At 49.7% G+C, this 16,378-nt stretch overlaps 1 protein-coding gene across 1 annotated transcript in view; it reads right to left on the reverse strand.

Moving 5' to 3' along the window:
- LOC119382224 (mucin-5AC) overlaps nt 1-16,378 on the reverse strand; it is a 260,979-nt gene that overhangs the window by 37,052 nt on the left and 207,549 nt on the right. The window contains 1 exon segment of the mRNA XM_049412751.1: nt 153-387. Within this exon segment, the coding sequence (XP_049268708.1) occupies nt 153-387 (235 nt within the window).

A 16,378-nucleotide genomic window follows, 5' to 3' on the forward strand; every position in this document is an offset into this window, starting at 1 on the left:
CTTGGGCGATGTAGGTTGCACTAATAAATAAATAAATAAATAAATAAATAAATAAATAAATAAATAAATAAATAAATAAATAAATAAATAATAAGTGACGGTGACGTGCATTGCCATGGAAACACCTTCTTCAAAATTGCATGCGGGCTCACCTTGAGTGTGCCGGAGCGTACCACTTGCTGGTGTTTCGGGCTAGGTGAGGGCTCTAGTTTTGGCAGCCGGACGGCGGGAGTCGCTTCGGGTGCTCGAAACGCCGCCGTGGGCGTGCTGCTCACTGCGGCTGAGGGCGCGACAGACACGAGGCGCGAGGTGCTCTGCAGGATCTGCGCGTACTTGCCGTCGATATAGGTGCCGATGACTTTTGTCTCGTGGATTGTAGTCACCCCACTGCGAAAGAATGCGCATGATAAGTACTTTTATGCTGCAGGACGAAGCGATTGTAACCAGCAGACATGGCTGTCTTACAAATAAATGTCGGGAAAATAGGGTAGGAAATAATACGAGCGCAAGCGAGTGGTAAGCAGTCTTGACAAACAGTAACCATCACAAGGAAAGTCTGAGGCATTAGCTGCTTAAGGCGCGGTGTAATTATGAGTGTCGTCTAATTATGGGCATAGAGGAATACTTTTCATCACCCGGGGGGGAGCTCTTTAACGCGTGTACTAGGCTGGTTTTGCGTTTTGCCGCCGTAAAGATATGGCCGCCGCCTAATCGCTCACAATCAATCAAACAATGCGTTTATCCATGAGGGGCTTAGTATCACTAAACGTACTAGTATACTTAGAAAGTAAAGGGATAGATGTCCCTAAAATGAATGCAAGGGATAAGCACGGTGACCGTGCGGAAATAGACATTTATGTAGGTGTTGCTTTCAGGAAGGCCTTGCGAACAAATAGACGTAGTTACGAACAACTGGAAGATAACCACTGTAGCGATCATTATATACATAAGAAGCGATAGTTTAAACATCGATTGAAACCATAATTAAACCACAATATAAAACATAACCTTTGGGAGCTATGGAACCGAAGCAGTTAAAGAGGGGGATTTATCAAGGGCTCGTTTTTCTTTGTTACTCACAAGCTTAACGAAAACCAACAAGGAAGCCTGGGAACGGGGACATTATTTGTAGTATTTTAACTGTTCTGTAGTAATTATGACATAAATGTGAGAAAATTGAAGTGGGCGCAAAGTCAAGTTGCCGCCGGTAGGGACAGAAGCCTTTGCGCAACGCGTCCGATGCTCTACCGATCTCCCCACATGATGTGCGCATGCACGAGCTTCTGGAAGCGGCGTCACCACCATCTTAGTTGTAGTTCTCTGAGCGCAGCTGGTTCGGTTGCTTGATGTGTGCTTCATTCAGGTATACCTGTGTACTGCACGAATTGTCGACGTAAAATACGATAGAACGCGATGGGAAGCTGTGACCGGATTCTAGTTATTTTAGTTTAACCCACACTCCAGCGCTAAGATAAAAATAACCGTCGACGATGCTCACATGCGAGCACGTCGTCTCGTCGATATGTTTGATGCGCTTGCGTCACTTTGCATTGATGTTGCTTATGTTCCCTGAGTAAGCAATAATAAAAAAAAACACGGGAAAGCACGTTCCAGTCTTCATGAGAGCAAAAATCTGCTTCAGTGAATGGTGGCACGCAGACAACACGAGCCACAGTATGCGAGAGATAGCTTGGCCAGATTGCGCTGAGCTCTACGTGACCAAGCAAAAAAAAAAAAGAATTCTTTTTGCGCTTGTCAAGGCAACACATCTTACGTACACTTTGCTGACTTGGACCATACATGGTGACGCGTGAATGGCGATGAAACGGCCGCCGTGGTGTAGGTTAGAAACGCATCCGCGGAACGGCGACTCTCGTCGCATGCTGTTTGCAAAAGTTTAACGGATTCTGGAGCTGTCGAAAACCACCTGAACGGTAATATATTTCCTGCTGCACGAGGGATGGACAAGTCAAGTGAGTGGCTTTGACGCAGTGGACGGTACTCGCGAATGAAACCTGGAGTGTACCTGATGTGCTGTTCCTGATGTCCCTCACTAACGTGGCAGAAGTGTCTTGATGTCTTCCTGCTCGAGAAGCTCAAGCTTCTCTCGGTAAACGGCCCCTATCGGGTCAAAGATTCCGTCGAAGTAGTTAACTTTCTTTCCCGTCAAGCGGAGGTAACCCTGGATGCCTTCTCTATTGACTTGAAAGACCTATATTATTCTGTGCCGAAGAATGAATTGCTTCAGTGCGTCCAGGATAGCTTGGACAGATACGGCTCCCTGTCATTTCAAAATGACGCTGGTATACCAGAAGGAAAATTTATGGCAGTGCTAGTACTTTATCTGAGTTCTACCTACGTTGAGTGGGACGGTAGTTTTTATCTACAAAAGAGCGGCGTTTGCATAGGTTCTTGTTAAGCACCAATCTTAAGCGACCTATTTTTAGCTCGTGCGGGCCGGACCATTTCCAGCCTTCTCGAAGGTAGCGGTGTCATCAAGGTCTTTAGATTCGTGAACGATTTTTAGTGCTCGTAGACAAGAAGACCATTGACGCCAACCAAGCCGTTAACAACAGTCTGACAACTTTTTGGCATATTTTATCTCCCATAGAAGTGACACACGAAGTTTCGGTCTTTTCGACTGCAAGATTTTTCGATCTAGGATTGTTTTTATCAGATGACCATGTATGTTGGCAGTACGAGCCGCGTACAAACAAACCACTGCTAGTTTTTAGCTCACCCACTCTAAGCTCGTCAAACGTAGCATCGCCAACATGTGCTTGCTGAATGCTTTTGAGAAGTCCTGCTCGCACAGAGCAACAGCTAGTTTCCTCACGCAGGTTGACCGTCTAGAGGAGGCAGGCTACACGCAGGCCATTTTGGTGTCTGTTGCGGAAAAGATGCTGAAGCTAAACTGCCACATGAACGAAGAGCCGCCTCAAGAGAATGTAAAGCTAGCCGTGATTCTCTAGTGAATCGCATGTATCATAATTTGAAGAAGGTCGCAAAACATGCTGATGTAAAGGTGGTCTTCTCTGTACCGTTAAAGTTTTCCAGGCTCTACAGGATGACCAACCCGTGTCTCCGAGGAGCTCTGGCCTGTATCGTGAATCACAAAAACAAGTACGTCAGCAGTCAGACGGGTGTGGTCTACGAGATCCTCTTGTCGTGTGGTAGGAAGTACGTAGGCCAAACCGAGCAATGCCTGAATGATAGACTGAGACAGCATAACAACAACGTCAGAAATGGCAGCGAAGGCCAGCTCCCAATTCATCGCCGTGATTGTCAATGTTGTCCTGACTTTCGCTCCTGCTGTTGTCGCCCAGAAGCCACGATAAATGGGTAACATTAATCAGTGAGGCCAACAAAATCATCGAAGAAGGCGATAAGTGTGTTAGCATGGCATCAATTTCACTATCTAAGGAGTTGTTTTACTTGAATGCGACTACATGATGATGATTGGCCGAACTTGTGGCCGGAAAATGAGAACTAGAACTACAGCAATACACGCTGTACAATGATAGCGGCGAACAGGGCGTCGTCCGTCGATCAACTGACAAGCGGTCAAGCGCGTCGGCTTTTATACAGGCGCTATGGAACTTTGCAGCAATATCGCTGGTGGCGGCGTTATCTCTCGACAAAGCTGGAACACTCGCGTGCGGCGCGCAATCTTAACAAAACGATCTACTAAAATCGTGAAGTTTCTCGAACACTGCTTCGCGGCCAGCGTCGAGCGTTGATAACCGTCCTTGCTGGTCAAACTCGAACACATCAAAATAAAAGAAGGAGCGGGAGTGGCATTGCCCCCTCTGAAAAAGCATCGTCCTGATGCTTGCAACAGAACATGGAAAGGAAAAAAAAACAAATGCATACACAAATAAATTACAATAACAAAGAAAAAAGTGGAGTCCCCAGGTTCGCTAACGCGCAAAAAACGGCTTAAGGCGCACGACGTGGACGACTTCAGGTCGTGCGCGGCGTCGGTGGGAGTTCGTAATGCCGTCCGGGACGACCTCGTAGTCAAGAGCGCCGTGACGTAGAAGCACCTTGTATGGGCCGAAGTATCGCCGAAGAAGTTTTTCACTGAGCCCACGTCGGCGTATCGGCGTCCAGACCCACACACGGTCACCGGGTTGGTACTCCATGTGGCGTCGTCGAAGATTATAGTGACGGCTGTCGACCCTCTGCTGGTTCTTGATGCGCAGGCGGGCGAGCTGTCGAGCTTCTTCGGCGCGTTGCAAATCGGCGGCAACGTCGAGATCGTCTTCGTCGGTGGCGGTTGGTAGCATTGCGTCGAGCGTCGTTGCCGGGCTCCTTCCGTAGACTAGCTTGTACGGCGTCATTTGCGTCGTTTCTTGCATGGCCGTGTTGTATGCGAAGGTCACATACGGAAGGATGGCGTCCCACGTCTTGTGTTCGACGTCGACATACATGGCCAGCATGTCGGCGATGGTCTTGTTTAACCGCTCGGTGAGGCCATTGGTCTGTGGGTGGTACGCTGTGGTCCGGCGTTGACTTGTTTGGCTGTATCTGTATTGTATATGTATTGCCTATGTATATGTATTGCCTGAGTTAGGTCAGCAGTAAACGCCGTACCTCTGTCGGTGATGAGGACCTCTGGGGCGCCATGACGCAGGAGGATGTTCTCAACGAAGAACTTCGCTACCTCGGCGGCACTGCCTCTGGGTAGGGCCCTTGTCTCGGCGTAGCGGGTGAGGTAGTCGGTAGCTACGGCGATCCATTTGTTTCCGGTATTGGACGTCGGGAACGGCCCCAGTAAGTCCATCCCAATTTGCTGGAACGGCCGTCGAGGTGGCTCGATAGGCTGCAGAAGTCCGGCTGGCCTAGTCGGCGGTGTCTTGCGTCGCTGACAGTCCCGGCAGGTCTTGACGTAGCGAGTTACGTCGGCGACAAGGAGCGGCCAGTAGTACTTTTCCTGTATTCTTGCGAGCGTGCGAAAAACACCCAGGTGTCCAGACGTCGGGTCGTCATGCAGAGCCTGGAGGACCGCTGGTCGCAATGTCGAGGGCACTACGAGAAGGGAATCTGCTCGAAGCGGCGAGAAGTTCTTCTTAAGGAGAACACCGTTGCGCAAGAAAAACGACGTCAGTCCTCGCGTGAATACCTTGGGAACAACGGTGCTCCTGCCCTCGAGGTATTCCACAAGGCCCCTGAGTTCTGTGTCCGCTCGCTGTCGTTCGGCGAAGTCTTCGGCACTTATGGTTCCCAAGAAGCAGTCATCCTCCATGTCGTCCTGCGGCGGTGGGTCGACGGGGGCGCGGGACTGGCAGTCAGCGTCGGAGTGTTTTCTTCCGGACTTGTAAACGACGGTTATGTCAAATTCTTGAAGTCGTATGCTCCACCGTACGAGGCGACCTGAAGGGTCCTTCAAGTTAGCTAGCCAACACAAGGCATGGTGGTCGCTCACAACTTTGAAGGGCCGGCCGTAGAGGTAGGGGCGAAACTTCGATGTAGCCCAGATGATGGCCAGGCACTCCTTTTCTGTTGTGGAGTAGTTGATTTCTGCCTTTGATAGCGACCGGCTAGCATAACTGATGACCCTTTCGAATTCGTCGGTCTTTTGCACAAGGACGGCGCCGAGTCCTACGCTGCTTGCGTCGGTGTGGATTTCCGTATCGCGTATTCGTCGAAATGCGCAAGTATGGGAGGCGACTGCAGGCGTCGTTTCAATTCTTGAAAGGCTTGAACTTGCGACGTTTCCCACCTGAATTCGACGTCGGCCTTCGTGAGTTGCGTCAGTGGCTCGGCGATCCGTGAAAATTCCTTGACGAAACGTCTGTAATAGGCGCACAAGCCGAGAAAACGGCGTACGGCCTTCTTGTCGGTGGGCGTCGGGAAGTCAGCGATGGCAGCTGTTTTACGCTAGTCCGGGTGAACACCATCCTTGCTAATGACGTAACCCAAGAACAAGAGCCCCTCGTAGGCGAAGCGGCACTTTTCAGACTTCAAGGTGAGTCCGGAGGTCTTGATTGCTTGAAGTACAACTTCAAGGCGCCGACGGTGTTCGTCGAAGTTTGAGGAAAACATAACGACGTCGTCCAAGTACACGAGGCACGTTTGCCACTTCAAGCTGGCCAGTACTGTATTCATAACCCGTTGAAAAGTCGCAGGTGCCGAGCAAAGACCAAAGGGCATGACCTTCAACTCGAACAGGCCGTCTGGTGTTATAAAAGCAGTCTTTTCTCGGTCTCTCTCGTCGACTTCTATTTGCCAGTAACCGGTCTTGAGGTCCATCGACGAAAAGTACTTTGCGTTGTGTAATCGATCCAGGTTGTCGTCTATCCGGGGAAGGGGATACACGTCCTTCTTCGTGACTTTGTTCAGGCGACGATAATCCACGCAGAAACGTAGAGTCCCATCCTTCTTCTTCACTAGCACCACCGGGGATGCCCACGGACTCTTCGACGGCTGGATGATGTCGTCGCGTAGCATTTCGTCGACCTGTTTCTTCACGGGCTCGCGTTCTCGCGTCGAAACTCTGTACGGGCTCTGACGGAGTGGTCTGGAGCTTTCCTCTGTTATGATGCGATGTTTTGCCACGGGAGTCTGCCTAATTCTTGACGACGACGAAAAGCAGTCCTTGTATTGCAAGAGCAGGGTTTTGAGCTGTTCTTGTTTGTGCTTCTGAAGGCTGGGATTGATGTCGAAAGCTGGTTGCGGCGCTTTATTCGTCGGAGTAGGCTCGGGAGATTCGGTGAGGCCAAAAGCATTGCTGGCTTCTACGATTTCTTCGATGTAGGCGACCGTCGTGCCTTTGCTCACGTGCTTGTACTCGTTGCTGAAATTCGTGAGCATAACTGTTGCTTTCCCTGCCCGCAGCTCCGCTACTCCTCTTGCGACGCAAATCTTGCGGTTAATCAAGTGGTGCTGGTCGCCTTCAACAACGCCTTCCAGGCCTGCTGATTTCTGAGTGCCAACGGAAATGATGACGCTGGAGCGAGGGGGAATGGTGACCTGGTCTTCCAGCACATTCAAGGCGTGCTTTCTTGGCGGAGTGTGCGGCGGTAGTGCCTTTTCTGTGGACAGTGTTATTGACTTAGACCTCAGGTCGATGATTGCACCATGAAGGCCTAAGAAGTCCATACCAAGGATGACATCTCTCGAGCAACGCGGCAGGATTACGAAGTTCGCGGGATAAATCCGGTTGTTAATGGCGAGTCTCGCTGTGCAGATTACCTCCGGCGTTACGAGGTGACCTCCAGCTGTCCGGATTTCGGGGCCTTCCCAGGCTGTCCTAACTTTCTTCAGCTTCGTGGCGAACGGTCCACTGATGACAGAATAGTCGACTCCGGTGTCGACGAGGGCTGTGATGCTGTGGCCATCGATAAGAACGTCGAGGTCGCTAGGTCGTCGTCTTGCGTTGCAGTTAGGTCATGGCGTCGGGTCACGGCTACGTCGGTTTGTTCCGCTGCTTCCACGTTGCGTCGTCAGGTCTACTTCGGTCCGCGAGATTTCGTCGTCAGGGGTTCGCGTCGTGTCCTGAAGCCTTCGTCGTGGCGGCGGCGTCGGCGGCGGAGGGTCTTCGGTATTTCGTCGTACAGCAACCGCACCTCCATCGGTTGCTGCCCTTAGTTTTCCGGATGTGGGCTAGGTGACCGGCCCCGGGTTGGGCCAGTGTATGGTCGGCGTCGGGGAGAGGCGTAGCGGCCTGGCGACGGCGATCGGGAAGGTCCTCGGGCGGTCCACTGCGCTCCTGCCAGATAGTCGGCGATGTCACGTGGTCGTTCACCCTGCTGTGGACGCGGCGCGTCGACGGCGAACCCACGCAGTCTCATCTGTCGATAATGGCAGCGGCGGTAGGTTTGGCCGGCTTCTCCGCAGTGGTAGCAGAGTGGACGATGGTCGGGGGCGCGCCAAACGTCGGTCTTCCTCGGCGTGTATCGCTGACCGGCTGGCGGGCGGTATGACGTCGGTGGTGGCGGCGGTGGTGCCTGGCGGCGGAACTGCTGGTGCGGCGCGGCGTCTTGACGTGGGCGAGGAGGGGGGGCGTTGCGTCGGGCTGCAGCAGCATAGCTCATTGCTTGCAGCTGCGGTGGTGCCGGCTGAGGAACACCCAGGGACTGTTGGATTTCCTCGCGTACAACGTCCGCAATCGACGTCACTTCGGGCTGTGCAAAAGGTGCGAGCTTTCGCAGCTCCTCTCGCACGATGGCTCGGATCGTTTCGCGCAAGTCGTCGGAGCCGAGGGCATGAACTGCTGCGCTGTCTTGGAATGCGCGGAGATTGTCCTGTCGGGTGCGCATCTCGAGCGTCTTCTCGATGGCCGTTGCTTCCAGACGAATTCTTGAACTGTCGATGGAGGGTTCCGCATCAGCCCGGCGAAGAGCTCCTGTTTGACTCCTCGCATAAGAAAGCGGACCTTCTTGTCCTCGGGCATGACAGGGTCTGCATGCCGGAACAGCCTTGTCATCTCTTCCGTGAAGAGCGCCACGTCTTCGTTCGGCATCTGCACGTGGGTCTCGAGCAGAGCCTCAGCACGCTCTTTCCGGACGACGCTCGTGAATGTCGCGAGGAACCTGGCGCGAAAGGTGTCCCACGTTGTCAGGGTTCGCTCTTGGTTCTCGAACCAGGTACGAGCGGCGTCTTCCAAGGCAAAGTACGCATGTCGTAGCTCGTCTTCGCTTGTCCAGGCTTCGAGCCAGCTTTCCGGGTCTTCAAATGACGACCCGCGGAAGGTTGGCGCTCCTTGGGCTGCCGGAGAAGGATCGGCGCAGGCTGTACGGGGTCGGTCATCGTCGCTGCGGTCGATGTTGGGATCTGGGGCTGCCTGGTTTTTTCGAGAAGGAGCCCGTACTCTGGCTGCAGTCCCTTCTGCCTGCGGCTCGTTCGACGATCCGGGCTTTCTTTGCCGTCGTCGTCGTCGCGGCTTGGGTCAGCGCTTCGCGGGGGCGTCCGGATCATGGAAGAAGCAGCACCTCCACCAGATGTCACGTGGTCGTGACGTCGACGAAGACAGCAGTCGGCGTTTGCAGGATAAAACTGTTTATTTGGCCAAACTTGTGGCCGGTAAATGAGAACTAGAACTACAGCAATACACGCTGTACATTGATAGCGGCGAACAGGGCGTCGACCGTCGATCAACTGACAAGCGGTCAAGCACGTCGGCTTTTATACAGGCGCTATGGAACTTTCCAGCAATATCGCTGGTGGCGGCGTTATCTCTCGACAAAGCTGGAACATTCGGGTGCGGCGCGCAATCTTAACAAAACGATCTACTAAAATCGCGAAGCTTCTCGAACACTGCTTCGCGGCCAGCGTCGAGCGTTGATAACCGTCCTTGCTGGTCAAACTCGAACACATCAAAATAAAAGAAGGAGCGGGCGTGGCAATATATATATATATATATATATATATATATATATATATATATATATATATATATATATATATATATATATATACTGTGCTCATTTTCTAATAAACATTGATGGAAGTGGCGCTCCGTGTGTGTGTACTTCGCCTTTTGTCCGTTGTCGTCCTCGCGCCTTACACTTCAAATATGCTGCACCAACACGGCCCAGTCTGCCATTCTTAGAGCCACTGCCATTTGGACACGGGTTTCGGTGGTGAGCTCGGAGTTACCACTGTGCATTTTGTACCATGTTTATTCTCACGATTTATAACGTTGTGAGTGGAATATCAATGTGGTTACGGCGTATCAACTTTGAACAACACGATCGACGCCATAGGGCAGGTGTATTCAAGCGACCGCTTGTCGCTTGGAAGCCGTGTTCACCGTGACTTCTGAATGATAGGCTTGGGCGTGTTAGTAATCCATTTTTTCTATTTTAGCGAACTTCTGAACAAAACAGAGGAGCGACACGGACACAGCACTTTGTCCGTGTCCTTATTCTGCCCTCTGTTTCGTTAACAAGTGCGCTAGATTTGAATTCTGGATTATGTTTATTATTACCGCTGGTCGATGACACGTGGGACGATCTCGCTGAGAGGCGCCAAAGGCGACAAAGGCGCCAGCTTCCATTTCATTCTGCGCCGGTTCCTCAAAGTAATGATGCCTATTCTTCTAGCCATAGTATACGTCGCTCATAGTATGCCGGTAAAGAAAAAGTTCGTAATTCCGCTATTTGCCGACGATAGTAACCTGCATCTCAGAAGCGATGCATGAATTGCTATTTGTGTCGAGTTTCGATTTTTAGGTTTTGGGTGTTTAGTCAACATGAACATTCTATGCCCATGCTGATATGATTAAGCAGCCCTTTAGTATTCACAAGTATTGTTTTATCGTTTGTGCTGTTATTTGACATATAATGACCTTAAATGTGCGCAAGTATGTTTATCTTGAGGCAGTGATTTGCGTTGCGTGTACATAAGTGCGGATAAGATCGTATTCGTTTTTGTCAGTGTGATAAGTGATGTGCTTTTTTTTCTCTTCTGAAACATGAAGCCGTAATTGCGTTTGATATATTGTTCTTGTATTGCATGTCGCTGTTGCATTGTATCTAGGGGCTACGGCTCAGTGAAACTGTTGATGACAGCGTTTTGAGTGGCTACGCTGTCCCTGTGCTTCTTGAGGCAGAAACAAATCATATTATTATTATTATTATTATTATTATTATTATTATTATTATTATTATTATTATTATTATTATTATTATTCATTTCTAGCTGCAAACCCAACTATTCCCTACCAGCAACACAAGAAGCCATTCAATACGCACGGATTTGCCACGAAAGCACAGAAATGGCAGGGGAACACATTCGTTTACCAACAATGAGTTTTCGTGGTAAGCAGTTTTATGAATACTGATATAGACCAGTTCTTTTCTACATTGGACAAGTCGCGCCACTCCTGCTGAATGTTTAATGCGAACAGGGTACCCGTTTCGGCCAGAAGTTTCTGAGTGAGGATCATGGCAAATAATTGTAGCCGGGATTTTGCAAAAAATGTTGAATTTATGGACCATACAGGATTCTTACCTGTTGGATTGTAAATTTTCTGGCGGCAGCAACTGTAAAAAAAAGAGGCTGATGTTTCATCACTGACGTCCAAGATTTATATTTTTCGCTGCAGCATGGTCCCGTTATGCACTGTGTCTATGAATGCATCACCAAAAATATGCGGGAAGTTTGCACTAAACTGCGCAAACCTTGGCACAGCGAAGCTCATTGATCCTCAGCTCGTCGTGCTGCAGCACGGGAATCGCAACGCTGGCGCCGATTGTATCCGGCGTGCTTGGCCGAAGAAGCGGCAGCCAAGAGGCGGCGACGGGCGGATCCGGAATATGCGCAAAGCTTGTCACTGTGAATATGTTGAAATCGCCGTCCCTGGGCCACGGTGTAAGAAACTGTGGCCGTGGCGCTTGCTATGGCGACGGATCGGCGGCGGCTGTTCCTCGGCGCGGCGGCGGCTTGGCTATTTTTAGCAGAGGCACAGCGCAGCAGGGGTTTCTTGTTAACGGACGTCTTAGCTGTTAAAATAATTACGAAGTGGCATTCTGCAACACTTGCAGAATGACCGCAATGTCCTTTTTAGAACTTCTTAATTTTATCTTAAGAACACACACGTCAGCAGAAGAACGTGTTGTTGGGTGAGTTGGTGCTTGCTAAGAGACATAATGCAGCGATAAAACACAATCACTAAGAAGAGGAACACAAGACGAAGGAACACGCAAACAATTTAAAGAAGAATCTCAGCCCACCTCGCTAAGGTCAGGATCCTCGGCAAAAGCAAAGGTAAAACGGCGCGCGAACTTCTTGAGGCTTTCCACATAAAAGAAAAATAGTGATTGCGTCAGTCAAACGTCCGTCTCTCTGTATAACGCGGAACACAGCTTCTTCCAATCTTTTACTTGACACGCCCCCTATTTGCCTGTGTGATTTGTTGATGCGTCTGCGCATTAGGATTTCTATGTATGTACCTGACCTTTGTAGTCTTGATTAAAGTTGTGAGTGCCTGTCCCGTTGTCTTGCGTTCCTCTTCTTAGTGATTGTGTTTCAGCGCTGCATTGTGTCTCTTAGCGAGCACCAACTCGTCCAACAACGTGTTCTTCTGCAGTATATTTCTCATACAGTGGGACCCGCTTTTCCTTCTCCTGTGTCTCCTGCCTTTCCTAATGTGTACACGCTCATCGCCAACATCGTGGAAGTTTCCTGTCGGGTGAGATACATCGGCTTTTGTATTAGGAAAGGCTCGTACCCTCATGAAGTGGCTGCCTTCTTCGGCACCACCACACCGACTTGGCGCCACGTTAAGCGGTTGTGCAAAATTCTACGGTCCGAATTGTGGAGCAAGATTCGTCTGTGTCACGAGTGGCTAAAACTGTTGTGCTACTGCCGTTACCCTGGCTGGATAGCTGCGAGATAGCCACAAGTCTTAAGGCGCACCGTCCATGAAATACAGAGGCTGCTTGGAAAAGCATCTTGGTCAAGCTGTTGGGACACCTAAGGAAGCCTCAAGAGAAAGACACCAGTAACACCGGGAAGAACGGTTTGCTAGTGGTGGGTGGTGCGTTCGTTCCCGAAGACTACGCAAGAATTCTTGGAAAAGGACCCAAATACGGAGTGGCAACTCGGATACCAGCGCACGAGTTGGCAGCATTGAACAGACGTTTGGCGGGAACTACGAAATCTGAGCAACGCGAACGATGCCTTCTAGAAAGTATGGACTGCCTACAAAAATACACAACCAAAGACACTGTTAGCGCAAGGTGCTCCCTAGGACGCCTGCCTAGTTCATTTAAACACAATGATCTGTGCCTCTTACAGGCCGACAAAGAGGGAAATCTTTGTATTGATCAAGGAAACGTTTTCTAAAAAAGCATCACAGGCAGTTGACAAGAATTTCGCACCGGTAAAAATTACCTTGTCAAGAGCTATGAAGACCATGTTCAATCTATGTGTCAACAATTTGCAGCAGCTCGCGAGAAACATATAGATAGGAGTTCTTGTGGGTCTTTGTCAATTTTTCTCAGTGCTAAGGCGCACAAAACGAACGTTCTTTTGAGAGTGATCGTTAGTGAACGTGGCACGTGGCAATTGCATGTTAACAGGTTCCTTTCGAAGTGCTTGAAACAGTTGAAAGTTCGTGATCCTTTCCGTGTAGATAACTATGATGAAATATGTTGGTTTGTTCAAGAGAATAAAAGAATTGGTTACGCCTTTTCAGTAGATGGAGATCTGTTTTACTCTGTGCCGCGTTATGCTCTCTTTTCCACGGTAAAGAAATGTCTAGAATCTAACGGGGAACTGCAGTTTCGAAATGCTGTGGGTATAAGTGTAGATAGCTTTTTAGTTTTACTTGACACTTACCTGAAGAATACTTTTATCAACTTTGACAACCGTTTGTATCTTGAAAAGAAAGACATTTGTATTGGCTCGTGCGTAGCACCTTTACTCTGTGACATATTCCTATTACAAGTAGATCAGAACATTGACAACTGCCTCATGGGCACGCCTGTTTTAAAAGTTTTCAGCTATGTCGACGACTTTTTAATTGTGATGAACCGTACGTGTCACTTTAATGTTTCCGAGGTCGACAGGGTTTTAAATGTTTTTAAGGAAAATGGCAAAGGCCTCACCTTTACCCACGAGATTCCCACTGGAAATACCATACAGTTTTTAGATTTGAGCGTAACTCTTTCAAAGGATCATGTGCGCTGGTACTGCCGTACTAGTCTGCTCACTCCAAGCTGGTGAAGAGGACCATTGGCACACTGTGTCTGGGATTGTCGCTCAGGAAGTAAGGAAATATTGTGAGCACAAGATGCGGGATAGCTCTGTTCACCAATTCGCTCGGTTATCAACAGCCGGTCACCTTTATCCGGTCATTGCGTCTGTGGTGAGTTCCCTGGACCGTAAGCTAAAGGCAGAGGCGCTGACAAACGAGGCTACAGCTGGTGAGTGGAGCGGCCAAAGGTCGGCAGTCGTGCCTTATGTGCATAAGGTGAGCCATAACTTGAAAAAAAAGTGGCCCACAGGTACAATGTACCTGTGGTATTCTCCGCACCCAACAAGCTGGCCCAACTGTGTCCCCGCATCATGGGCGCCTCCAGGACGGGCGGCCAGGTCAAGCGCACTATCCGATACACTCGGTGTGCGTTGGGGGTAGTGTATGAACTACCCCTAACCTGTGGGAAGTCCTAGGATGGACAACCGGGTAGATGTGTTAATGACCTCATGAGGGAACACGCAAACAATTTAAAGAAGGATCTCACCGCGCACCTTTCGGCGCATTGCAAGACCTGCCCTTGTGAGCCGAGAGTTAATGATATCAGGAACTTCTCGAGGATTTCCACATAAAAGAGAAAAATAGTGATTGCGCCAGTCAAACGTCCGTCTATCTGTATAGGGAACCCAAGCTGAAGTTTGGGCGCAACGCTCGCGTGGCTGAGCTATGCGTTACTGGGGGCAGACGCTGCCCGCGAAAACGGTTTGTCGCCGGATTGGCCAGCGGCGGCGGTTAGGACACGTGCGCGCATGCGCTCCTCATTCGGCCTGGAGCACTGCTAGTCAGCGATAGTTACATTGCGATGCACCACAGATGCAATCCGAGAGCTCTGCCTGTACGCGGCAGTGTTGTGGCCGTCGATGCCCCCAAGTGCGATAAGAGTAGTGGCGCCACTCGACATTGCTTTGGAAGCCTAACACGCGGAACAAAGCTTCTTCCCATCTTTGATCTGACACGCCCCCTATGGCCTGTGCGATTTGATGATGCGTCTGCGCATTAGCATTTCTATATATGTACCTCACCTTCGTAGTCTTGATTAAAGCTGTGAGCAGCGCCTGCCCCGTCGTCTTGTGTTCATCTTCTTAGTGATTGTGTTTTAGCTCTGCATTATGTCTCTAAACACACCACAGGTTTTGTGAAGACACATTCATTCAAGCAAATTGTGTGTGCATAGGGTCGAAGGTTGCTCCCGTCTTAAGCACCATCGTTCTGGGAGGTGTGGATAAGGTCCTGTTTGCACATCAGCTTCGTCCCCATGTTTCTCGCCGCTTCTTAAGCGTGAACCCATCCCAACTAGGTCAACGATGAAATGCAAAGTGATGCAAGGCTAGGCAAAGATGGGCATGCTCTTCGGTTGGCCACCTGCGTATCTCTAACCTCAAACTTGCCTCCGCTGTACTGTGCTCTACCCGGCCTCCTCCTCACTTCCCTTTCTAACCCCCTTGCTATACTATGCTATACTTCGCCCTCCTCCCTCCTACTCCATCGCTTGGCTGCGGACGATAGTGTGCCCGTTTGAGGTCAGCTTTAAGAGCTCCGCTGTAAAATACAAACGTTTCCCCTCTGAGTGATACGTAAGCGCACCTTAGGAAAGTCTATGTTTGCAGCATTCTCTGAAACATTGTTCTTGGGTGGCATCGGTACAGCGTCTTTCTGCTGTTTCTAGCGTTCGTCATTATCTGTAATGGCAGAGCGAAAGGCCCTACAAGCTTCTACAATCAAAACTGCTACGTCACACCTATTTCTCAATGAACAGATGGAGATGGCGGTGCATGTGTCAGCAATTCGTCTATCGCGCTGTCAAGAAAGCAGTTACAATACCTGCGCATAGGCTCAAGTGTGAGACGATTGAATTTTCAGTTTTTTTTTTCTGTGGTATTGTTTACAGTGGATGATTAGCCGCTAAGATTGCTGATGTGCTACTGATTATGCTCTTGCACTCGCTGATTACAGCGGTGTGCAAAAGCACATAAGTACGACCTAGTGCCCGATTACAAAACATTGTAGCACTATGTGTATGTCTTCGTGGGCATTTCCCGTGTTTTGTTGCACGTGCTCTATTCGAAGTCGACACCGAAGTACTGCAGTGAAACGTTCCTGAAGATAACTTGTCATCTATTCCTCCAAGAAGAGCTTTAATGAGGCGCAGTTTAGTAGGGGTGTGCGAATATTCGAAAATTGCGAATAACGAACCGAATACTGTTCTATTCGATTCGGCACTCGAATCGAATAGTGCATATTCGAAATACCGAATAATTTTCGAATAGTTTTCGAATAATTTTCGAGTAATCAGCGCCTACGACAAAACACCAAAGGAACGAAACGATGAAACATCGAGAGGTGATTTTTCTTGTTTAATTCGCTAAGATTCATGCAGCTGTAGTTTTTACGAGACTATCGGCGTCATATTGATCACCAGATGGAGCCGCTTTTGCTTATGCTTTGTACCGTGACGCACCATGAGTAGCGAACAAGAGACGACCCCGAGGAAGCAACGAAGTTCAGTGTGGAGCTTTTCTGACCGAATTGGGACTGGATCGTCAAAGTGTCGCACTTGTGGCTGCGGTTTGAAGACACCGACCAACACTACCATGCCATTGATAAACCACCTGAAGCGCCATCCAGCTGCCCACAAAGAGTACAGCAGTCGCATCGCAGCCACCACAACGA

The sequence above is a fragment of the Rhipicephalus sanguineus genome, chromosome 2 (assembly GCF_013339695.2).
Source record: "Rhipicephalus sanguineus isolate Rsan-2018 chromosome 2, BIME_Rsan_1.4, whole genome shotgun sequence".
NCBI lineage: Eukaryota > Metazoa > Arthropoda > Arachnida > Ixodida > Ixodidae > Rhipicephalus > Rhipicephalus sanguineus.